At 42.0% G+C, this 24,445-nt stretch overlaps 1 protein-coding gene and 1 long non-coding RNA gene across 3 annotated transcripts; one reads left to right on the plus strand and one right to left on the minus strand.

Moving 5' to 3' along the window:
• The first annotated feature begins 1,165 nt into the window (after positions 1 to 1,165).
• On the plus strand, positions 1,166 to 15,210 carry LOC144606933 (uncharacterized). The gene is made up of 3 exons (XR_013549010.1): positions 1,166 to 1,206; positions 13,125 to 13,162; positions 13,497 to 15,210. It is a non-coding gene; the product is annotated as an uncharacterized LOC144606933 (long non-coding RNA).
• LOC144606932 (gap junction beta-3 protein-like) lies at positions 12,419 to 24,091 on the minus strand. 2 transcript variants are annotated; one of them, XM_078423451.1, is made up of 3 exons: positions 23,993 to 24,091; positions 23,661 to 23,711; positions 12,419 to 13,809 (listed from the first exon to the last, which is right to left on the minus strand). In XM_078423451.1, the coding sequence occupies exon 3, from the start codon at positions 13,781 to 13,783 to the stop codon at positions 12,986 to 12,988; it is 798 nt and encodes a 265-aa protein (XP_078279577.1). In that variant the 5' UTR covers positions 13,784 to 13,809; positions 23,661 to 23,711; positions 23,993 to 24,091; the 3' UTR covers positions 12,419 to 12,985. The 2 variants fall into 2 exon arrangements, with proteins under 2 accessions (XP_078279577.1, XP_078279578.1); XM_078423452.1 differs by lacking the exons at positions 23,661 to 23,711; positions 23,993 to 24,091 and adding an exon at positions 14,068 to 14,140.
• Between the last annotated feature and the right edge of the window lie 354 nt (positions 24,092 to 24,445).

A 24,445-nucleotide genomic window follows, 5' to 3' on the forward strand; every position in this document is an offset into this window, starting at 1 on the left:
AAAGAAAAGATCTACTCATCCATTCTTCAGCAGCTGGGTGTTTATGGGGAGAATGGAGTTGAGAGGGAGAGATAGATCAGCCATGATTGAATATATGGAATAGACTCAATGGGCTGCATGGCCTAATTCTGCTCCTACAACCTATGAACATAATAATAATAATAATAATGCATTTTATTTATATAGCGCTTTTCATATACTCAAAGACGCTTTACAGAGATTTTGAGAACATAGGTAAATGAATAAATAGATAAATAAGTAAATAAATAAATGAACAGAGAAAGGAGACAGAAGGTGAGGTGACCTTCAGTGGTTGAAGGCAGTGCTGAACAGGTGAGACTTCAGCGATGTTTTGAATGTGGTGAGTGTGGGGGAGTCTCTAACGGTTTGGGGTAGTGAGTTCCATAGGGTGGGAACAGCGATGGAGAAAGCCCTGTCCCCCCAGGATCTGAGTTTAGTCCGGATGTGGGGGGATAGGAGATTGGCAGCGGCAGAGCGGAGGGTGCAGGTGGGAGTGTGCCTGTGGAGGAGGTCGGTCAGGTAGGATGGGGCCAGGTTATGGAGGGCTTTGTAGGTTATGAGGAGGATTTTGTACTGGATTCTCTGGGGGATGGGGAGCCAGTGGAGTTTATAAAGGACGGGGGTGATATGGTCACGGATCGAGGTGTGTGTGAGTAGACGGGCAGCGGAGTTTTGAATGTATTGAAGTTTATTGATGATTTTTGAGGGTGCGCCATAGAGGAGGCTGTTGCAGTAGTCCAGACGGGAGGTGATGAAGGCGTGGATGAGGGTTTCTGCAGCTGTGGAGGAGAGGGATGGACGGAGATGGGCAATGTTTTTGAGGTGGAAGAAGGCTGTTTTTGTGATGTGTTTGATGTGTTTGTCGAAGGAGAGGGTTTGATCAAGGATGATTCCAAGATTCCGGATGTGAGGTGAGATGGATACTGGGAGACCATCAATGTTGAGGATGAAGTTTTGGGTGGATTTGGTGAGCGTTTTTGGACCAATGATGATGATTTCAGATTTGTTGCAATTGAGTTTGAGGAAGTTTGATTGAAGCCAAGATTTTATTTCAGTAATGCAGTTTGTCAGTGTAGAGTGTGTGGTGGGGGAAATTGACTTGGTGGAGATGAGGAGCTGGATATCATCGGCGAAGCAGTGGAAGTTGAGACCATGACGGCAGATTAATTGACCAAGGGGGAACAGGTAGAGGATGGAGGAGGGGGCCAAGGACTGAGCCTTGGGGGACACCTTGGGGGAGGGGAGCGGTGGGGGATTTACAGTTGTTAATGGAGATGAACTGGTGTCTGTCAGAGAGGTAAGATTTGAACCAGGATAGGGCTGTGCCGGTGATGTTAAGGGAGGTTTCAAGTCGGGTGAGGAGAATGGAGTGATTTATGGTGTCAAAGGCGGCGCTGAGGTCAAGTAGGATGAGGATGTTGAGGTTGCCAGCGTCGGAGGAGAGGAGAATGTCGTTTGTGATTTTGAGGAGCGCAGTTTCAGTACAGTGGTTTGAGCGGAATCCGGATTGGAAAGTTTCATACAGGTTATTGGTAGAGAGGTGGTATTTGAGTTGGAAAGCTACAGCACGTTCCAAAACTTTGGACAGAAAGGGTAGGTTGGAGATTGGTCTGAAGTTGTTTGGGGTGTCAGGGTTTAGACCAGGTTTTTTCAGAATGGGGGTGACAGCAGCGATTTTGAGGGATGGCGGGACGATGCCAGTGGACAGGGAGGAGTTTATTGTTGCAGTGATAAGTGGAGAGAGAGCAGGAAGGCAGGCCTTGACAAAGCTGGAGGGGATGGGGTCCAGAGAGCAGGTGGCAGTTTTTATTCCTGTGAAGAGGTCAAAGAGGTCGGTGGTGGAGATTGGGGAGAACTGAGGCAGGGGCTGACAGGATAAGAGGGGGCAGGTGGTTTGAGGGGGAGCAGGTGCGTTGGTGGTTAAGGTGCTGTAGATGTTGTCTATTTTGCTTTGGAAGAATGAAAGGAAAGTGGTGCATTTGTCAACTGTGAATGATTGGGAGATGGTGTCCAGGGGGCTGAGGAGTTTGTTTATTGTAGAGAAGAGTGTTTTTGGGTTTCCGGAGCCAGAGTGAATTATTTGAGAGTAGTAGGTGGAGTGGGCACGGGAGAGGGCATCTTTATAGTGCTGTATGTGGTCTTTGTAGGCTTGGGAGTGAATTGTGAGACCTGTTTTGTTGCGGAGTCTTTCAAGTTGGCGGGCATGAGTTTTCATCACGCGGAGTTCAGGGGTAAACCAGGGAGCAGAGTGGGTGAAGGAAACTGTTTTGGTTTTTATTGGTGCAAGCTGGTCGAGGCAGGAGGAGAGAGTGCGGTTGTAGTAGTCAGTGAGGTCAGAGGGGCTGTGGAGGTCAACGAAGGGAGAGGCGGACATTATTTCAGAGAGGGAGGATGAGAGCGAGGTAGGTGAAACAGAGTTCAGCTTGCGGAAGTTTATTTTGCGTTTTTGCTTTGGAGCTGGGGTGGGAATGTTGACAGACATGGTGATGGCTAAGTGATCGGAGAGGGTGGGGTCGGAGCCAGAGAGGTGATGTAGATTTAGTCCAGTGGAGCAGACAAGGTCCAGAATGTGCCCACGGTTATGGGTGGGAAAATTGACGTGTTGAGTGAGGTTAAAGCAGTTGAGTATTTCAGTGAAGTCAGCGGTTATTGTGGAGTCAGTGGAGTCCATGTGGATGTTGAAATCACCGAGGAGGAGGATTGAGGGGGAGAGAGAACAGAACTGGGTCAGAAAGTCAGAGAAGTCAGAAAGGAATGATGGGTGTGGTTTGGGAGGGCGGTAGACAACTGCCATGACTAATTTTGTGTGGCCAGAGAGTTTGAAAGCCAGGTGTTCAAATGACGGAGCAGATGAGATGGAGATGAGGTTGATCTTGAAGTCCTGTCGGTGAATTACGGCAATCCCACCACCTCGGCCTTCCGAGCGTGGTTTATTGATGTAGGAGTATCCGTTGGGTGTAGTGAGGTTGAGTGGGAGGTAATCCAGAGGTTGTTGCCAGGTTTCTGTCAGACAGAGGAAGTCCAGTTTATTTTCCAGGATGAAGTCATTCAGAATGAGGCTTTTATTGTTGAGGGACCGGATGTTGAGCAGAGTGAGCTTCATGTTGCTTTGTATGGTGTGGATGGACACGGGTGATTTAGCCAGGGCTTGTAGACAGGGGGCACGCTCGTGTGCGTTGTTGTGATGATGTAATGGACGAGTGGAAGTCCGATCAGCTGACCAGAGTGCAGGGATGGAGTGACCGGTCTGGGAGTAGACAAACTTGTGACCGGAGCCTCTGTGGATGTATTTGGGTCGTCGTAGAAGTCCGTGGTTGATGATGGCAGAAATGCATGTCGGAGGTGAGTGGTTGTTGAGCTGGAGCAGCCTCGCAGCCAAGTACTTCAGTGCCATGCCAGGCAGGAGCGAAGGAGCATAGAGCCCAGAGAGATCAAAAGGTCACAGCAGGCACAACAGGCTGATCCAGAGCAAGGCCTATGAGGATCGAGGAAGCTGAGCAGCCTAAGGGTTAATAGGGAACTGAGGACGTGCAGGCAGAGGAGGTAGCCAGGCAAGCAGGCAAGCAGGCAGCCAGGCAGCTGTTAGCATTAGCGGTAGCGTTAGCGTTAGCGTTTGCGAGTTGATGACTGCAGCGCTAGCTGTCAGGTAACCCACGGAGGAGCAGTCCAAGCCAGCCGAGACAGGAGCACAGACAGGAGTGAGAGGTCCAAGGGTGCGGAGTCCAAGGGTGCGGAGGCAGCGGTGGAAGAGCTGGGCAGATGATACCAGGTCAAGCAGAATGATTTGTTTAAGCAGAGGGATTTTTGCAAGCTGAGAAAATCTTTTCTAAAACGGCAAAATTAATACAAAAATAGAAGTGGTGAGAAGCGGCGAACAAACAACGCCAGCGTCCTCTCACGTCACTTCCGGCAACATGAGCCCTCTTTAAGCACAGGATTAATTGTGCAGGGGGTAGTGTGATTATCTCCATTTGGATAGAGCTCTTAAGGATAGCGGAGTCAGGGGGTATGGGGAGAAGGCAGAAACGGGGTACTGTTTGAGAATGATCAGCCATGATCACATTGAATGGCGGTGCTGGCTCGAAGGAAGGCACTGAGCACTGAACAATAGACAATAGACAATAGGTGCAGGAGTAAGACTGAATATATTTGACTGAGTATGTTTGCTCAGTGCCGGAGTAGGTGCAGGAGTAAGACTGAATATATAAGACTGAGTATATTTGCTCAGTGCCTTCCTCTTTTCAGTCTTACTCCTGCACCTATTGTCTATTGTCTATTGTCTATTTCTAAATCTCCAACATAGAATCACAGAGAAATACAGCATGAAACAGATCTTTTGGCCTTCTGATTCTGCACCAAACTGTTTGGACAAAATATCCCTCCTCTGTTCAGCTGGGAGAATGTTAAATTTGGTTTCCGTATATACATACCAGCTATGATTGTATGTGTAGAGAGAATTGTAATTAATTTATTGTAATTGTAATTAATGTATTAGTCAAGCAGCAAGATATATCTATACGCTAAAACTCTAATTTGTTTGTTCGTTTGTTCCTGAACTACAGCCAAAACGGTACACGATAGCGCGACAATTTTAGGTCCACCTTACTCACCGTCATCCTTTTGGTGGTAATGGAAGATGTTTCATTGGAATTGGTGTTATATATTTTAAGTTATTCACATTTTAAAGTTTAAATCTATCTCCAAGGGAGGGAGGGGGTGTGGGAGGGAGGGGGTGAGGAAGGAGGATAAGGGGGGTTGAGGGAGATGGAGTGGGGGGGAGGGGAAGGGGGGAGGTGGAGGGGAGAGGGAGGGGTGGAGGGGGTAGGGGAGGAGGGAGGCAGAGGAGGGGGGGAGGGGGAGGGGGAGAGGGAGGGGGAGGGGAGGGGGAGGGGGAGGGGGAGGGGGAGGGGGAGGGGGAGGTGAGGGGAGGGGAGGGGGAGGTGAGGGGAGGGGAGGGGGAGGTGAGGGGAGGGGAGGGGAGGGGAGGGGAGGGGAGGGGAGGGGAGGGGAGGGGAGGGGAGGGGGGAGTGGGGGAGGGAGAAGGGAGAGAGGGGAGGGAGTGGGAGGGGAGGGAGAGGGGAGGGAGAGGGGAGGGAGTGGGAGGGGAGGAGGGAGGGAGGGAGGGGGGAGGTGGGGGTGGGGGGGCAAGGGGAGGGGAGGGGATGAGGGGAGAGGGGGGAGAGGGGAGGGGCAGTGGGGGAGGAGAGGGTGCTGCACCAATGCAGGAGAGGTTTGGGTCCACCAACAGGTCCACTTAGTCTAGTAACCACATAAAAATTAAACATATGGACCAAATATCATGCATGAGTTTTAACAGTGCTCCATGTTCCTTGTGATTCAAACAAATTTCAGGCAGTGCTTGTAGTTAGGACCAAAAACCACATGTATATTAAAAATTGTACTTCAATCAGTAGTGGATGTGTGTAGAGGAATGGAAAATGGACCTCATGTCGATAAAATGGACTTTGAGTCAAGAAGGAAGATTTACATGCAAACGGATGGCAGTGGTGACCAGTCTGGCAAGCTATATCCTCTGGTGTTGGATATTTTCAACCAGGGAAAAAAAAGAATGAGTATCTTAACTGTGCCTCCCATATGTAATTCTGACATGTAATTAACAGATAAACTAGCAAGATTGTTGCAGGGAAAGTCATGCCATACCATTACATTGGGTTCAACTAACTTGTTTTCTTTCTCACTGTGACAAAGGGTCTTGAACCAGAAACATTAATTCTCTTTCCCTTTCCACAGAGGCTGCCCTGACCAGCTCAGTGTTTCCAGCATTTTCGATTGTCTGCGCTAGCATTGTCTTTATTTTCAAGCACTTAGTTTGTGTATGTGCATTGAAATGATGTAGAATTCCCGACAGAGCCCAACAGCACTTGTGTAGAATGTTGCAGACTTCCCTGTATTGGCATCATTTACAAATATCCAGTCACAGTTATTAATGCCCATTTATTCATTAACAGATGTTTACCTTGCATGTTTGAATGCATACCCACAAAGGCTCTCAGTCTGAAGAAAGGTCTCGACCCGAAACGTCACTATCTAGTTTAGTTTAGAGATACCTCCGCTCTGCTGCTGCTAACCTCCTGTCCCCCCCCATCCGGACCAAACTCAGATCCTGGGGGGGACAGGGCTTTCTCCATCGCTGCTCCCACCCTCTGGAACTCACTACCCCAAACCGTCAGAGACTCCTCCTCACTCACCACATTCAAAACATCACTGAAGTCTCACCTGTTCAACACTGCCTTCAACCACTGACCGTCGCTTCACCTTATTCTTCCTTTTCTGTTCATTTATTTATTTATTTTTATGTCTTATTAACCTTGTAAAGCGTCTTTGAGTGTCTAGAAAAGCGCTATACAAATGTAATGTATTATTATTATTATTATTATTATACAATGCGGAAACAGGCCTTTTCGGTCCACCGGGTCCGCGCCGATCAGCGATCCACGCACATTAACACTATCCTATACCCACTAGGGATTTTTTTTTTAACATCTACCAAGCCAATTAACCTACAAACCTGTACATCTTTGGAGTGTATTCCTTTTCTCCCGAGATGCTGCCTGACCCACTGAGATACTCCAGCATTTTGTGTTCAAGGAGGATCAGGTATTTTGCTTTAATTAGGAGCTCAGATTTATGACCGGACAAGGGAAATAATCAATTAATATAAGAAGTATAATAGAAAGGAGCGTTGCATTCTCCTGACCTTTGACAGTGTGCATTATTCTTTGTCCCAAAATTGTGTGATTTTGTGCAGTACATTCACAATGCGGTTTGCTGGTTTCTCTTTTGAACAATGTGAATGGGTATGAATGGGTGATCAAGTCAGTGTGGACGTTGGCCAGAAGGGCTTGTTTCCAAGCTATATTTTTTAATCAATCTATATAAAATCTAGATTAGAAGATATACTAGGATTGAGATAACAGCAGTAAAAATGCATAAAAAATATGTCTACTGTCAAGGCCGGGGGAGATAGCTAACTGGATACAGAATTGGCTTCATGGTAGGAAGCAGAGGGTGGTCGTTGGAAGGTTGTTTATTGAACTGGAGGCCTGTGACAAACAGTATGCCTCAGGGATCAGTACAGGGCTCATTGCTGTTTGTCATCTAATTTGGATGAGAATGTACAAGGATAGTTCGCAAGTTTGCAAATGTCATTGCAGATGGTTATAAAGAATCATAGTGGGGTCTTGATCAGATGGGCATGTGGGTCGAGGAATGGCTAATGGAGTTTAATTCAGATTAGTGTAAGATGTTGCTTTTTGGGAAGTCAAACCAGGGCAGGACCTTCACAGTGAATGGTAAGGCCGTGGGGAATGTAGTAGAACAGAGGGATCAAGGAGTACAAGTACATAGTTCCCTAAAAGTGGCACACGGGTAGTTAGAGTGATGAAGAAGGATTTTGGCCTTCATCAGTCAGGGAACTGTGTATAAAAGATAGAGACAAAATGCTGGAGTAACTCAGCGGGTCAGGCAGCATCTCTGGAGAGAAGGAATGGGTGATGTTTCGGGTCCAGGCTGGGACTTATTCCTTGGATCGCAGGATGCTAAGGGGTGATCCTATAGAGGTTTCCAAAAACCATAAGGGGAATAGCTAGGGTGAATGCACAGAGCTTTTCTCCCTGATTAGGGGAATCAAGAACTAGAGGGCATAGGTTTAAGGTGACAGGGTAAAGATTTAACAGGGGGGCACCCTTTTTTTACACAAAGTGTGGTGGGTATATGGAATGAGTTCCAGGTAAAGTAATTGAGCCCAGTGCAATGACAACATTTAAAGTACATTTGGACAGATACATAGATTAAACGGAAAGGTTTAAACGGATATGGGCAAATGCAGGTAAATGAGACTTGATTTGATGTGGCATCTTGGTCGGCATGGATGAGTTGGGCTGAAGGGTCTGTTTCTGCATTGTATGTCTCTATGATTCTGAGATGAATTATTCTTCCATACTGGTCATGTTGATAAGCCTTAAGGCCACAACCAAAGTATGTGTGGTAACAGTGTACACCATGGTAGCGAACCATAGCCTGTCTTATTTAGGCTGGTTTGTATTGTTACCTGGTTTTGCTGCTGATGCTCTTGACCTATTGTACTGAGCAACAATTTTCCTGCAGGTACATTAAGAATAATGATCAATGCCTTTCCAGTAGGAAAATAACTGCAGATGCTGGTACAAATCAAAGGTATCACAAAATGCTGGAGTAACTCAGCAGGTCAGGCAGCATCTCTGGAGAGAAGGAATGGGTGACGTTTTGGGTCGAGACCCTTCTTCAGACTGATGTCAGGGGGGACGGGACAAAGAAAGGATATAGGTGGAAACAGGAAGTCAGTGGGAGAACTGGGAAGGGGAAGAGAGGGACAGAGGAAACACCTTCGCTCAGTCCGCCTTAACCAACCTGATCTCCCGGTGGCTGAGCACTTCAACTCCCCCTCCCACTCCCAGTCTGACCTTTCTGTCATGGGCCTCCTCCAGTGTCATAGTGAGGCCCACCGCAAATTGGAGGAACAGCACCTCATATTTTGCTTGGGCAGCTTGCAGTCCAGCGGTATGAACATTGACTTCTCCAAGTTTAGATAGTTCCTCTGTCCCTCTTTTCCCCTCCCCCTTCTCAGTTCTCCCTGTCTTCCTGTCTCCACCTATATCCTATCTTTGTCCCGCCCCCCAACATCAGTCTGAAGAAGGGTCTCGACCCGAAATGTCACCTATTCCTTCTCTCCAGAGATGGTGCCTGACCTGCTGAGTTACTCCAGCATTTTGTAATGCCTTTCCAGTATGTAATTATACATTTTACCAGCACTTCATTTACTTTTATAACCAAATTGAATAATAATTGGGAAATTAAAAAATGTTTGCAACGTTCATTATGACAGATCAGTATTTTCAGTGAGGGCAACATAGAGTTTCCGATAGAAGATAAGGAGAAATGGAGGAATCATCTTAGTCAATGTGTGTTCCTGCTTTTGTACCTGACAGAGAAATATGGGCAGAAATATGGGCGGCACGGTAGTGCAGCGGTAGAGTTGCTGCTTTACAGCGAATGCAGCGCCGGAGACTCAGGTTCGATCCTGACTACGGGTGTTGCACTGTAAGGAGTTTGTACGTTCTCCCTGTGACCGGCGTGGGTTTTCACCGAGATCTTCGGTTTCCTCCCACACTCCAAAGACGTACAGGTATGTAGGTTAATTGGCTGGGTAAATGTAAAAATTGTCCCTAGTGGGTGTAGGATAGTGTTAGTGTACGGGGATCGCTGGGCGGCACGGACTTGGTGGGCCGAAAAGGCCTGTTTCCGGCTGTATATATATGATATGATGATATGGGCAGAAATTTTGGAATAAGACATATTGGACATCTGCAGGCTGGCTTTCCCTCCGCTTCAGAGAGATAAGCAGAAGAATTATAAATCTTCTAAAGAAGGAAAGAGTTCCGATCTTTCTTAAGCTAATTTCAAGGATAAATATGAAACATTTAATTACTTGAAAATATTTATTTTAATGAATTTTTAGTTTGCTGAAAAATGTACACAATATAAATAAGAAATATGTACAGCACATAACAATTTAAGGAAACTGCAGTAAATGTGTCAACTCTCAATGACTTCATTTCCATCGGAAAGTTTTGACATAAATAAAACATTTATCGCCATGAGTAAAACATTTGTTCAATGTAACCAAAAACGAAAGGGTTCAGAGCTTTCAACAGCTTATCTTCCTATGAAATGTGAAACGTTTGAACCAGATTTCATACCTCTGGGTACATTTTTTTGTCATGGGAGGTGTGGTGTGAGTGCCTTTAGCAACATTGAGTGAAACTTTCAACCACAGCAGGAATGTAAAACATGCAGAGAAAGATTATCTGCCTGGTATGTGCTCTTTCGATTGACATTTTTAATTAACAAAATAATCAGGAAGGTTTATTGAGATTCAACATGTAACGTTTCCTGCATTGCAACAGTAACTGCATTTCAAAAGATATTAATTGGATGTATAAAACTTTGGGATATCCTGAACACATGAAATCCCCTCAATCAATGAAAGTTTTTGATCTTCATGCCCTGCCAACACTGATAGTGCGGCCCAAAATAATATCTCTATTCAAGAAATGTAAGGCTAGATTTTTAACTTGCTCCTCAGTTTACAACTGACATTGAGATCCTTTTATTGGAAGTGAAGACCAAGAGGACTGGTTTGCATCTCTTGTATCATACCCAATTGCATATCTTAAATTAATCTGTAATCTACCAATTTATTTTTGATTATCTCACTCTTACCTTTAAAACATTATTTAAATTTTCCATTTCAACATTCAATGATAGTATTAGACAGTAACAAATAACAGTATGTTTCATCGATTAATTTTCCTGTGTTGAAATACAATGACTAATGTGGACTAGGGTGGCACAGTGGCACAGCAGTAGAGTTGCTGCCTTACAGCGCCTGAGAACTGGGCTCGATCCTGACCACGGGTGCTGTCCGCACAGAGTTTATATGTTCTCCCCCTGACCTGCGTGGATTTTCTCTGGGTGCTCCAATTTCCTCCTACATTCCAAAAACGTTCAGGTCTGTAGGCTAATTGGCTTGGTAAAATTCTAAATTGTCCCTGGTGTGTGTAGGATAATATTAGCATGCGGGGATAATAGACAATAGACAATAGACGCAGGAGGAGGCCATTTGGCCCTTCGAGCCAGCACCGCCATTCAATGTGATCATGGCAGATCATTCTCAATCAGTACCTCGTTCCTGCCTTCTCCCCATACCCCCTGACTCCGCTATCCTTAAGAGCTCTATCTAGCTCTCTCTTGAATGCATTCAGAGAATTGGCCTCCACTGCCTTCTGCATCGCTGGTCGATGCAGACACAGTGGGCTGAAGGGCCTGTTTTTGTGCTGTATCTCTAAACTAAGCAAACTAAACTAAGGACTATTTAAAATTCATTGGCAGATCTTGAGTAATTATCAAGCACAGGATTCTGTTTTAATCTTTAACTTCTAGTAAAGAGGCCCAAAGATTTATGAAATGTACTGTTTTTAGATTCTTCATAAATTCTGGCTGCATAACTTTGACAATTAGCAAAATAGTCACAAAATAACATACAAGATTTGAAGATTTGATGAAGTATGTTTGCATAAACTATGAAATGTCCATTTGCCCCTTCAGAAGAACTACACATTAGTATTTCTGCAGCAGTTATTATGAATATCGTATAATTGATGCCAAAAGCATTAACATACATGGCTGCTGTGTAAACAGCGGGCGAATTGCAAACATTGTTTCTTTGATTCAATCGTTAAATTGAATAAAGTCAGCTAAAGTTATAGGTTCGTATGGAAGTGTTAATTGGGCTATGCAGTAACTCATATAGGCAGAGAGGCTGCATTTGATTGCCATGTTGTTCAACAGCATGAGCAAAAGACATACCAAACCCACACTTCAGCTTGTCTACAAAATACCTTAAGAATGCATGAAATCAGAGAACTCATTAGATTGTCCAATTAAAAGTTTCCTGTCAAAGAACAAAATTTCAGCAGTGATAAAGAAATGGACATTTTCTAAAACATGATAAAATCCATAGCATTACCTCTGATCCTTATTACAATATTTAATTGATCCGAAAAGGCTTTTCAATAGTGGGAGACTGTGGGCTGTTTAATGTTTCAGTTCTACTTCTGCTTAAACAAACTGAAAGTGTTTAAATAGCCATTTCAACAGATTTATTTTTCTCGTTTCCTTATATTTCTCTTCATTCAAGATGCAAATATGATTGCAATTTCAGCACGTCCAAGTAGTTACATGTCATGTTTTATATGTCGATGTTAACAATGGAGATGGACTTAGCTATATTCTATTAAACCATTTGCCAAATCTTTAATTATTTGGTACTTTACAAACTTACCCTTATTATTGTTCTGAAAAGCTGCTTGGATGTAAAATTACAATAGAAGATATTTTCACAAATCTTAAGCCAGGGCATCACAATCGATGTTTTAAGTTCGGGTCTTTCACTGCTGATTCCTATTAAAATGGCATGGAAAACAATTTACTCTAAAGTGCTGACTCAAATGATTAACCTGTGATGACCTTTGTTTAAAAAGTGTACCCTAATAACTTTAGATCCTTGATGGAATGAAAGTATGGCAGAACTGAAACAATTGATACAGAAACTAAATCATATTTCAACTTGAATGGACTTTTCTTTCTATTTGTGTAAGAAGGAACTGCAGATGCTGGTTTAAACCAAAGTTAGACTGGAGTAACGCAGCGGGACAGTCAGCATCTCTGGAGAGAAGGAATGGGTGACGTTTCAGACTGAAGAAAGGTCTCGACCCGAAACGTCACCCATTCTTTCTCTCCAGAGATGCTGCCTGACCTGCTGACTTATCTCTCTATTTATTGAACAGTAACCCATCTTCATTAATTCCACCAATAATATTATCCCCAAGATTTTGAATCATCGGGAATAAATTTGTCAAAGAGAGGTAATAATTTTGAGTCTAATTTGAAATGTTGATGCTCACTGTAAACTTTTCCTTGAGCACCGTGTTGACAACTTACCATTTTGTTTGTGGTTTGGGGATGGAAAAGGAAATAAATTACAGATTATTAATAAGAAGTTCACAAGGTTAGTTTGTCGCACGAGATACTTTGGTGAAGCCGAGGTGACAAGCAAGGCACATCTAGATGCTGTGAAAGCTCTCTGATTTAAGGTGGAAGACCCTACTCCACGAATACCTCCGCGGTGCTTCATAAAAGCTATTCCTTAACCACCCATCGAGAAACCCAGATGCCAAGAAATGTTGAGAAATTTCCCACTCTCCAAGAGAATTCAATCAAGTCTTACAAAAATTCCTAATCACTTGCCTAAGCTTCAAAGCGATTGATTAGTTGTACCGTGTTCAATGCTGTTGCGATATCATTTACACCTTCAAAAGTGCTTCCCAGGACGGGTAAAGACTTATTACATTGAAGAAAGATTTGGGGCTGAAGCACGAATGATGTCCATTGATTTGCCATTATGCATGTAATTCTCATGAGTGAGTTTGTGGCCAAGATAGGCACTCTTACCTTTGGTCATTACTGATTTTCTTTTCCCACAGTGCAACATACAAAACCTGAAGAGCCTTTTCGAGATCAAGTAAATCATTTCAACTATACTAATTACAATGCAAAGGGCTGATGCCCCGACCATAAAATAAGTGAAGATCCTTTTCTCGGTGGGTCTGGCAATGTAGCAATCGACAACATTGGGACACGGATCAATCTCACATTTGACAAGGCGAGGCATATCAAAACTCTCATAAATTGAGTGGAGAATATACAAGAATGCAATTTCAATCACAGTTTTAAAAAATAAGCTGCTCACGTAGGTCCACCAGAGCCCTCCGTGCTTTCTACCGGTGTCCTGATATAGTCTAGTGTTGGAGTCGGGGTGCTTCACGTGATACTTTCTCTCTTTGTCTTTTCTGTAGGCCACGTGCATCACAACCAGCAGGGAAGGTGTGGAGATGAAGATTAATTGCAAGGCCCAGAGCCTGATGTGGGAGATGGGGAAGACGTAGTCGAAGCAGACGTTGGTGCAGCCAGGTTGCCTGGTGTTGCAGTCAAAATCTTTCTGATCATCACCCCACACTTTCTCTGCCGCCACTACATAAACCAACACTCGGAAGATGAAGACAACTGATAACCAGATCCGACCAAATCCTGTAGAATATTTATTTACGCCACTGAGGACACCTTGCAACGTCTTCCAGTCCATGATCTCTGGAGGTATTAACCCTCAATCTGCAACAACAAAACAACAAAAAAATCCACATAATGATTATTTCTCAAAGAGGAAGCAATCAATGTACTGTTTTAATCAATGTACCAGATTTAGAAGTAAATTATAACTCTGACACCGTGAAAATAGAAAGAACACCTCAATTCTCTTTTACAGATCTTGCGAAATGAATTTAATTTTCCAAAGCAAATTCTTTTGTTTGGTGTATTATATATTGCACTGTCGACAAATGGTATGTCAGAAGATAAATAAGAATGTACTTGCTAATCCCACTTCTGTTTCACCTGCCATCATTTTGGGTTCGAGATCAGAACCCTGCATTGTGGTCTGTTTTGATACACGTTAGGCCCCAGTGTCATTTTGATTCACTTCAACATGATGTTGCAGGCTCTCAGTGGTTTCAAGTTATGTGGAGTGAAAACAATATTCTATCAGAAGATCGAAAGTAACACGTGTGAATATGTTGGGGCTGTTATTCTGATTTTTGGCATTTTGATTATTTCATTAGAACAATAATGTTTTCTTCACAAAAGAATATGACTGTTTTTGGCTACATCATTTTTGGCTGCAGGTAGATTTGGGACAGGAACATCAAAGGCAACTGCTGAGGTTCTTTGGCCATCTGGACACTTGAGGAGGCTCTCCTGTCCCAGAGGAGCCATTTTGGAAATCTGCCAAGTGTTGCTGAGAGATTTTGAGTCCAGTGCTATGCTAACATTGTTTGCCTCTTGTATTTAACAGGATCGTAGTTCTTCTTGACTTCCAAGGCACAGAATGAGTTTATTGTGCCAGAAATAGAAATTAACATACAGCAGAGTGCATCTGTGCATAAAACATGTCAAAAGAATCTACTGAGGTAATAAATTGGTCTCATTCCACACATGTTCACTTGGAAGGATGAAGGTTTTGTAGCAGTTTCACAACTGAAATTCTGCTCCCTTCTATTGAAATTTGAAATAACAGTGGGATATTTGTGGTGTCATTTATCACACAATAAGTTTCATTTGCAAGGCAACTGGAACATGATAAAGCACTTATAGGATTATTTTCAAGCAAAATGTGACACAGCCATTGAAACATTAGGATGACCATAATTTTAACCAAAAAAATAGATTTAATGAAACTACCATAAGACGGAAGTTATCGCGAATAAATAGATATAATTTTGGAGAAAATTCTGGAGCTCCAAAACATGCTAACTAATGCTGGAATAAAGGAAATGATGGATTAGAAATTTGCTTCTTTATATTCCTTACTTCCCAGTATTTTTGGTTAACCACAGGCATTTGTTCTCATTATGAAATACACCACAATGATTCGTCCACTTTTTCATTTAAGTTATTATTCTGCGGCTGAGAAAATAGACAGCACAAGGATATTTTTGAGGGAGTTTCATTCCTGCTTGTTGAAAATAAACAACCATCCAACATCTACCAGCTGCCCAAGTGGACACAAGCCTGAACTAGTATATTAGGACATGCAGGATTTTGGAAGTGAGACTGGGTTAGATCTACATGTGGCAGCTTGAATATATATCAAAACACTTCACTGAAATGATAAAATGCAGCGATAAACATTGAGCAGGTAATTTGCCCCGATCACTTTATCATGTCACACAAAAAGATTGCATTAACGGGAAGCATCAAAGGAGGACCCAGCTTCGGGGGACCGCCATGAGGGAGGGGGAAGAACAATGGACAATGGAGGACCTGGCGTGAGGGGACCACTGTGAGGAGGGGGAGGGGGGAAGAACAAAGAGGGACCTGGCGCAGGGGTACTTTGTAACTTTGTCCGCGCCATTTATGGACGACTATTTGCGTACCTTGGGTATACAAGCAAAGAATGCCACTGTAACTTGTCACATGTGACAATAAAGTATTCAATGAATCAAGTCAACACAGCCACTTTAGAAAATCTGTGTTGTGTATTAAAATAAAAATCTGACTTTGGAAAATGAGATCAATGTTGACATCTAGTGTTAAACCACATTATCTTAGTTTCAGCTTTAGTTTAGTTTATTGGCATGCGTGCCAATAAAGGCACAGTGAAAAGCATTTTTGTTGCGTGCTATCCAGTCAGTGGAAAGACTATGCATGATTACAATCAAGCCGTCCACAGTGTACAGATACATGATAAAGGCAATAACATTTAGCGCAAAATAAAGTCTATTAAAGTTTGATTATAGATAGTCCGAGGGCCTTCAATGAGGTAGATGGTAGGGTCAAGGCAGTCAAGATAGGAAGGATAGTTCAGTTGCCTGAAAACAGTTGGGAAGAAAGCAATGAAACAGCTTCTGAATTAATTACGATTCTGCTAGAATTTTAGGTGGAGTTGTAACTGCCTTGTTTCGATCTACTGAAGATGAGACGGCACATTTTTATATTGCTTCTACTGTATCCCCATCAAAATAAGTTGATGTCACTGCATTGCACTTTCTGGAGATATTGATAAGATCAGTATCTCTTACAGATTTTACATGACTGTCCTAAATTATTCAATGATAAATTAAACAGAAATGGATATGTACAATTAAATAAGTTTGGCAGTATTTCAGTGTGTTCGCATGAGTAAATTGCTAAAGGTAAGCTATAGGCAAATTTCAGGTTGCATGCCATTTGCATCATATCATGAAATCATCAATTTCCTTATAGATACTCATGCGTTAACATTTTGTCTCATAAGGAAATACAAGTTTCTAGGTCAATCGTTCCCACCTTGTACGAGGTGACACCCATCGCAGGGAAGGCATTGCTAACAGATTTCTCATTGTTCCATGCTAGGTGACACATTATTGCAAAGTAAATTGCACAAGAGAATTACAAATGTCAATTCATCAGTTACTTTCATTAACATCTATATACTAAAACTCTCATTTGTTTGTTTGTTTGGGAGGGGGAGGAGGGAGGGGGGAGGAGAGGACACTGCACCAATGCAGGAGAGGTTTGGGCCCAACGGGTCCACTTGTATTATAAGAAAATAACTGCAGATGCTGGTACAAATCGATTTATTCACAAAATGGCTGGAGTAACTCAGCAGGTCAGGCAGCATCTCGGGGGAGAAGGAATGGGTGACGTTTCAGCCTGAAGAAGGGTCTCGACCCGAAACGTCACCCATTCCTTCTCTCCCGAGATGCTGCCTGACCTGCTGAGTTACTCCAGCATTTTGTGAATAAATCGGGTCCACTTGTATTTTATAAAGCTCCTATATTCTGGCAGAGATAGAATAGAAGCCGTATAAATATTGCACTCTTTGTGATTTTTATTTAATGAACTTTTTGTTTGTTTGTTTATTATATTATATTATCTGTTGAGTGCTGTATTTATACAATAAGAATTTCATTGTTCTGTCTCAGTATATTTATGTCATGCATATCTCTTGACTCTTGAAATTTGCAAAATTCAACTCATTATTTTGATGAATTTCCATCAGGCTGTTTGTTATGTGTCTTTGTGCGGTCTTGCATTCACTCTCATTGCTGCCTGATTGGTAGCCACAGGGGTATTGTAAGATCTTGACTGATGATTTTCCACAGCCCTCATGCTAGATGACCCTATCTTTGGACTGCAGCTTCGCAGCAAGTGCTGCAGCTCTCCTGGGCTAGCTGGCTGATGGTCAGACAACTGGAAAGGTTCAGGTGGAATAATATGGGAAGGGCTATAGACTGGTATAGAACTAGTGTCATAGAAAACTTTAAAGAGAAGGATTGGGTCAGTGGGAGGATTGGCGAGAAAACTAGATGTTTATGCCACTGGATAAGTCAGATGAGATTGTGATGTAGGTGGGATGTGCGAATGTGTGATGGTCTCAGCTTTGTTTTGGCTCGAGATGTCATAATGAATGTTCCCATTGTGGTGACGATACTTTCTGCTATGACAGACCACCATGCCCCATGCACCACGCTGCCATTGCCCCATTATTGGTCATCCATCCACCTACTGCCTGCGAGCTGCTCCTCTTTGTATTATTGTTCATTATTCTGTGAGAAATTTGGGTGTGTTGGTGAGTGGTGGCCGTGGGCTTTGGAGATGTGTTTGGTCTTGTTGAATATTTAGAAATTAACTAGACCAAGTGGACCCGTTGGACCCAAACCTCTCCTGCATTGGCGCAGCACCCTCTCCTCCCCCCCTCACCCCTCCCCTCCTCCCCTCTCCCCCTCCCCTCTCCCCCTTCCCCCCTCACTCCATTACCCGCAACCCCCATTATCCTCCAGCCTCCCCCTCCCTCCCTCCGGAGGAGATATATTTAAACTTTAAAATGTGAATAACTTAAAAAATATAACACCAATTTCAATAAAACTTCTTCCATTAGCACCAAATGGACGGTGAGTAAGAAGGGCCTAAAATTGTTGCACTATCGTGTACCATTTTGGCTGTAGTTCAGGAACAACAAACAAACAAACAAACGAGAGTTTTAGTATATAGATGAAAACTATGAGATTTAGGTTTGAGGGTTTAACAGTGCTTAGCGTTTGAGGATGCGATAGAGTTTATGACATGAGCCCTAATTAATAGTGCTTAGTTGGTGCTTCATGTTGAGAATGTGACACACAAACGTCCTAGCGGTGAAGTTGATTGGATTCTCAGAACTGGACCATAAGTTCAGTTATTAAATGTTTTGCAGCATTATATCCACATCATGAGGACTTGACCTGTCATTAGCCTCCACAGCTATCAACTCACACCGAGCCTCAACGTGTGCATACAAAACATCCTTCCTTCTCACCAACAAAAACCTCCAGCACAATAGCTGGATTCTCTCTTTTGATTCTCTCTTTTGATATGCCATGGGCCATTTGGCAAATCCCATCACTCAACACTTCCTCTTCAAGAAGTATAGGCAGACCTTTGGTAGTCGAAGTTACCTTCTACTAGTGCTTGCCCCTCACAAAACTAATATCATAGAAACATAGAAACATAGAAAATAGGTGCAGGAGTAGGCCATTCGGCCCTTCGAGCCTGCACTGCCATTCAATATGATCATGGCTGATCATCCAGCTCAGTAGCCTGTACCTGCCTTCTCTCCATATCCCCTGATCCCTTTAGCAAAAAGGGCCACATCTAACTCCCTCTTAAATATAGCCAATAAACTGGCCTCAACTACCTTCGGTGGCAGAGAATTCCACAGACTCACCACTCTCTGTGTGAAGAAATGTTTTCTCATCTCGGTCCTAAAAGACTTCCCCCTTATCCTTAAGCTGTGACCCCTGGTTCTGGACTCCCCCAACATCGGGAACAATCTTCCCGCATCTAGCCTCTCCAACCCCTTAATAATTTTATATGTTTCTATAAGATGCCCCTCACAAAACTAATATCCTGCAGAAGTATTTAACTCTCAAGAATCTTATTAGCAATATATTGAACAGCCATTACATATTGGTTATGGCACCCTCGGTCTATCAAAAGAGTGATAGCTAATTCAAAATCAACACCGTTTTTCCAGACACTATCCTATTTGCCCTAAAGTATGCACTCCATTACAAATTTATCTCTACATATCCAAGAATGTTACTTTTCCAATAATTCTACCTAACATTATGCTCAGGTAACCGTCTCCCTGCCTTCTATTCGTGACTAGTTTCTGTAAAGGAGTATGAGTCTGCAATTGAAGTATAGACCATGCTCTAATAATCCGAGGAACTGGATAGTAGGTTAATAATATAATCAGAAGAAATATTTGTAACATCCAGCAAGTTCCTGCAAGTCTGAGGTAGAAAGACAGATTAACAAAACAGAACCAAATCATTTGGGAGTGGAATGTGATAATTTGATCCACTGCGTCGTACACAATTGCTGATAAACAGGTGGTTTGAATGATTTCTTATTAAAAGGCTCCATGTTATCTTCATTTCCACCTGATCCATTTATGTTCCATTTATGTTCCATTTATGAAGGCAAGGTAACTTTGTACTCTTTGTTAAACTGATTAGGTTTGCAAATACATTAGCTTCATTAACAGAATGCTTGTCTTTCAAGATAGTAGACAATCTATAACTAGTTAAAAAAATCAAGATGTAGGATCATAGGACAAAGGTCCATTCAGTTAAATTATGGTCAATTTGAATCTCAACCACTTTCATTGTTTAAAAACAATGTGATCAGTCATAGTGTGATAGTCATAGAGTCATATAGCATGGAAACAGGCCCTTCAGCCCAACTTGCCCACATCAACCAACATTTCCCACGTACACCTGCATTTGACCCATATCTCTCTAAACCTGTCCTATCCATGTACCTGCCTAACTGTTTCTTAAATATTGTGATAGTAACTGCCTAAACTACCTCCTCTGGCAGCTCATTCCATACACCCACCACACTTTGTGTGAAAAAGTTTCTGCTCAGATTCCTATTGAATCTTTTCCCCTTCACCTTAAATCTATGATCATATGGAAAAGTGGGAACATGGCTGATTGCTAGAGTTTCCAATGATTCTGATTAAAACAATATTGAAATACAAGCAATCAACCTTGTTTAGAATGAGTTCTGAACCAATTGCATAAATATAAAATATAACTAAGATTATTAATTTTTTTTGTTTTAAATACTGGGCATTCGCTGTTCCTTATTTTGTGTTTACCATTGAAGAAATACTTTATTGGTTATTCATTTTTTGCTTTCTAAACAATTAATAGTGACTCAAATAATTTGACCCTGACAAACTTTGCTTTCTTGACAAGCCAGTGATTCATTCAACTAGCAAACTAATAACAATTCTAACCATTGGGAGAGTAACTGGTGAACATTATGTGATAAACAAATAAACCACTTAATAATTAAACAACCAACTAAACTCTACACCTCAACAATCAGTTAATCCAAAGGAAACAAAATTGCAGAGTTTATTTATTTGCAAGGTATATTTTAATATTGTCCATTTCTTTTATATTTTCTACTGGAAAATGGTGTATTAATTATATTTGGGAAAGAGGGGAGATATACATTACTTTAATCCAAGGCTCACGCCTCTCACAACTAATGCTTTTCGTTCCAGGATTTACACCTTCAAGAGTAAGTTGAAATTGGGGGTACTGCTGCTATTTCTAAGCCACAATTTCTGAACATTTCCCATCCAGAGTCCGACCCCTTCTGAATGATACGAAAGGCATTTTCTGCAATTATCATCTTAATCTGCCCAATTACTCTCTCACCTTTCTGTAACTTTCAGCATGATCAACCATACCATCTTCTTCATGGAACCATAGATGTAGCACACAGGCCATTGTACCCAGTATATTCATGAAGGTTGGAATTTTTTTTCCTGTTGTTTGCTCCCTTATCTACTTGCGATAACATAAGATTTGACAACGGTATGTGTGTTCTTACCGCCAAATGGTGTAATCTGGTGTCTTGTTGAGATTTACCAAAGATGCATTTCATGCCTCAAGCTGGCTACAGAAATGCAAGGAGCTTCACGTGAAAAAATGACATTTGCCAGTTCAGCCTCTCCACCATTTTTTCAATAATTTCACAGATTTCCCCACATGCTTGTCCAAGAGGGCATGTGGAATGTGTCTTAACCTTCTCCAGGTCTCAGAAGTGCAAAGCCATCATTTTGCATTCTTGCCATCAACCCTTCTCTCACCCCAAGATTTTTCATCCTGATGCAAATGGTCAAAACTGTGCTGTTATATATTAAAACATGAACGCACTTTTGACCCATGTCACCTGTATGGCATGGACTACTTAATTATATTTCAGTAAGATTGTCTACTTTGGGGTCTGTGCGTCCAAATCACCACTGGTGAAATCATCATGAAAGTATAAGTACTTCCAAACTCAATAACTCAAATTCCTTTCATGTCAGCTTTCCACCTTCCATGCCACAAGCCTAAATTAATTAAAAAATCCACCAGCCATCCTCACGAACTAAGCATTACCAATGTATGTTAGCAGTTTAAATCATTGTCCTTGTTTTTAAACCTTTCAAAAGCATTATTGTTCCTGATATCTGCAACCCTTCCAGCCCAGATAGCTTCTTCCTCTCAGTTCCTCAGACTCCAGCTTCTGAATAGTACCTTCCTTTAGGGGCATCATTGGTGACTGCATCCGCAGCTGCCAACATCCCTTACTATGGGTTATTTTCTCTTCATCTCTGTCCAGCAACCAATGTAGGTCAGAAAGGTTCATGCAAGCAGAACAATGTAGGTCAGAAAGGTTCATGCAAGTAGAATCAGGATGATTCTAGCTGTTAGGGAGCAGGCAAGTTAGCATTGGGATAATCCATTGTATAGTCCTAGATCTTCCCATTCCCTTGACTCTGCATGTTTATGTGATTCCAGTCCCCTTAGCTCATTGTTGATACCTGCAAAATGGAATTCTCTCTGAAACTTTTCCAAATGCAACCAGTGCTCTACTTTAAACCACACTTTTGGCCAGTCCTTGGTTTGCATATTATTCATTTTACCTAATGGGTTTTTTGAAATGCAGTCCAACATTTCAATGAGTAATGGGATCACAATGTGGGTGATGTATATCATTGTTGTGATGCTGCAAAAGGCCTGCCATCTGCTATTGCTCAACATAATCTATTTTATATTACAGTACTTTCAGTACCATACAATGTATTAGACTCCTTCAAGAAATGAGATTTCTTGATACTGCTGGTCACGAACATGTACACAAGTGTAAGACAGCAACAAATGTCATTATTTGTTCATTTACTCCCTCATACCATATTGGACAAAGTCAATGTTCCTACATTCCCAAGTTCTAGGAGGAGAATTAGGCCATTCGGCCCATCAAGTCTACACTATTCAACCATGGCTGACCTATCTTTTCCTCTCAACCCCTTTCTTCTACCTTTGCCCTATAACCCCTGACACCCTTCCTAATCAAGAATCTGTCAATCCCCACCTTAAAAAATATCAATTGACTTGGCCTCCAAAGCCTCTGTGGCAATGAATTCCACAGATTCACCACCCTCTGACTAAAGAAATTTACTCCTCATCTCTTTTCCAGACGTATGTCCTTTTATTCTGAGGCTATGGCCTGTGGTCCTAGACTCTCCCACTAGTGGAAACATCCTCTCCACATTCACTCTACCCAGGCCTTACTGTATTCTTACCACCATCAGTGTGCTTGAGGAGTCAACCTGGATGAAATTGAAGGGCAACACAAAATGTTGGAGTAACTCAGTGGGACAGGCAGCATCTCCGGAGAGAAGGAATGAGTGAAGTTAGAGAAATCGCATTTTGTGTCTACCTTCGATTTAAACCAGCATCTGCAGTTCCTTCCTGCACATGAAATTGAAGGGCACTCATACCAATGGCAGACCCAGAGATTGTCATACAATGATTTTATAAATAGTATGAATTGAAGGTTATAATAACACTGAAGGTTCTATTTCTAAAATAAGGTTGTAATAGTCCACATTGTTTCACGGTCAACCTCTGTTTAATGTACTGATAAGCTTTTATCCCTACCTTTGATTCTCAAGATAAAATGAAAGAGTTAGCAATTAACAAGTCTTTTGATGTTCAATATCCTTGGTAGAAATAATTTCACAGTAAAAATAATCCAAAATAGAAATACAAATAACATTAAGAGTCAACATTTGGTGGTTGAAAAATAATGCGATTTAAAAAGTAAACTGTGCTACTACTATTTCCCTATGAAAGTCAAGGTAGAGCAATATCTTAAATGTTCAGCCATAGGAAAATAAACTATATGAAAGCATACAATGAGAAGGACAGAGAAAGTTCCTTCCACAATAATGTGAATACATTGGGTGCCAAACAGAGCAGAATATATTTACCACTCTCTGAAATAGATTCTTTGCGATTCAACGTATTATTTTTAAGATTTACAGTTTAAATTTCCTTGACATTAAATAGGTGGTATTGAGATATACTCCTTACCAGAGATAATTGTGCCTTTAGTCTAAGGATCTCTTTATGTACCGGGTTTGCCTAGAAAAAAAAAGTAAAAGTTATTTAGAATATATTCTGGGCCAATAACAAGAATTGAAAATATAGTTTTATTAACTACTGAGTTTTGTGTGAAAAATGTAGAAATGCGAGTTCTTATCTCCGTTTTGAAACGACCTTACTTGCAGTGTAAATTCAAAAGTTGTAAGTTATATTTCCAAAATAATGTTGTAACATTCTTTCCATTTTCTAATAGTTAACTTTAAATTGGTGTGCTTTTTCTTTGCTGCAGATTGATTCTCAAAGTAAAATGAAAGACTTACCAGTAATTAAATCTTTACAAGTTTAACATCCCCGGCAGGAGAACAAAGCAGAATGGAAGTTGCACTCAAATGGAATCTGTAGTCGACTCTCCTTAAAAACTGTTCAACTAAAGTTTGCATGAGGCAATCTGACACTTGTGTTTCTTCTCGTTTTAATGTGTTCTGGGGCGGGACAATCTTGAGTAATGCTACCTTTATCAAGCGTCAGTTGACGCTTTCAGCAATCCTTAAAGGAACACTGACAGTGGGGTTGATAAGGGATAAATAAATCTTTGTTTCCACTGGGGGCGGCTCCTCACACCCTCCCCACACCCCCTGAGATTAAAACATGACCTTGGCCCTACATTAATATACACATCTGATTATTTAATTTCCATGTCCATTGGCATGCGAAGTCCTTCAAACTTACATTGAAATGTAATTTTCTCCGTTTCGCGAAATATTTCTCAAGGT

The sequence above is a fragment of the Rhinoraja longicauda genome, chromosome 27, assembly GCF_053455715.1.
Source record: "Rhinoraja longicauda isolate Sanriku21f chromosome 27, sRhiLon1.1, whole genome shotgun sequence".
Lineage (NCBI taxonomy): Eukaryota > Metazoa > Chordata > Chondrichthyes > Rajiformes > Arhynchobatidae > Rhinoraja > Rhinoraja longicauda.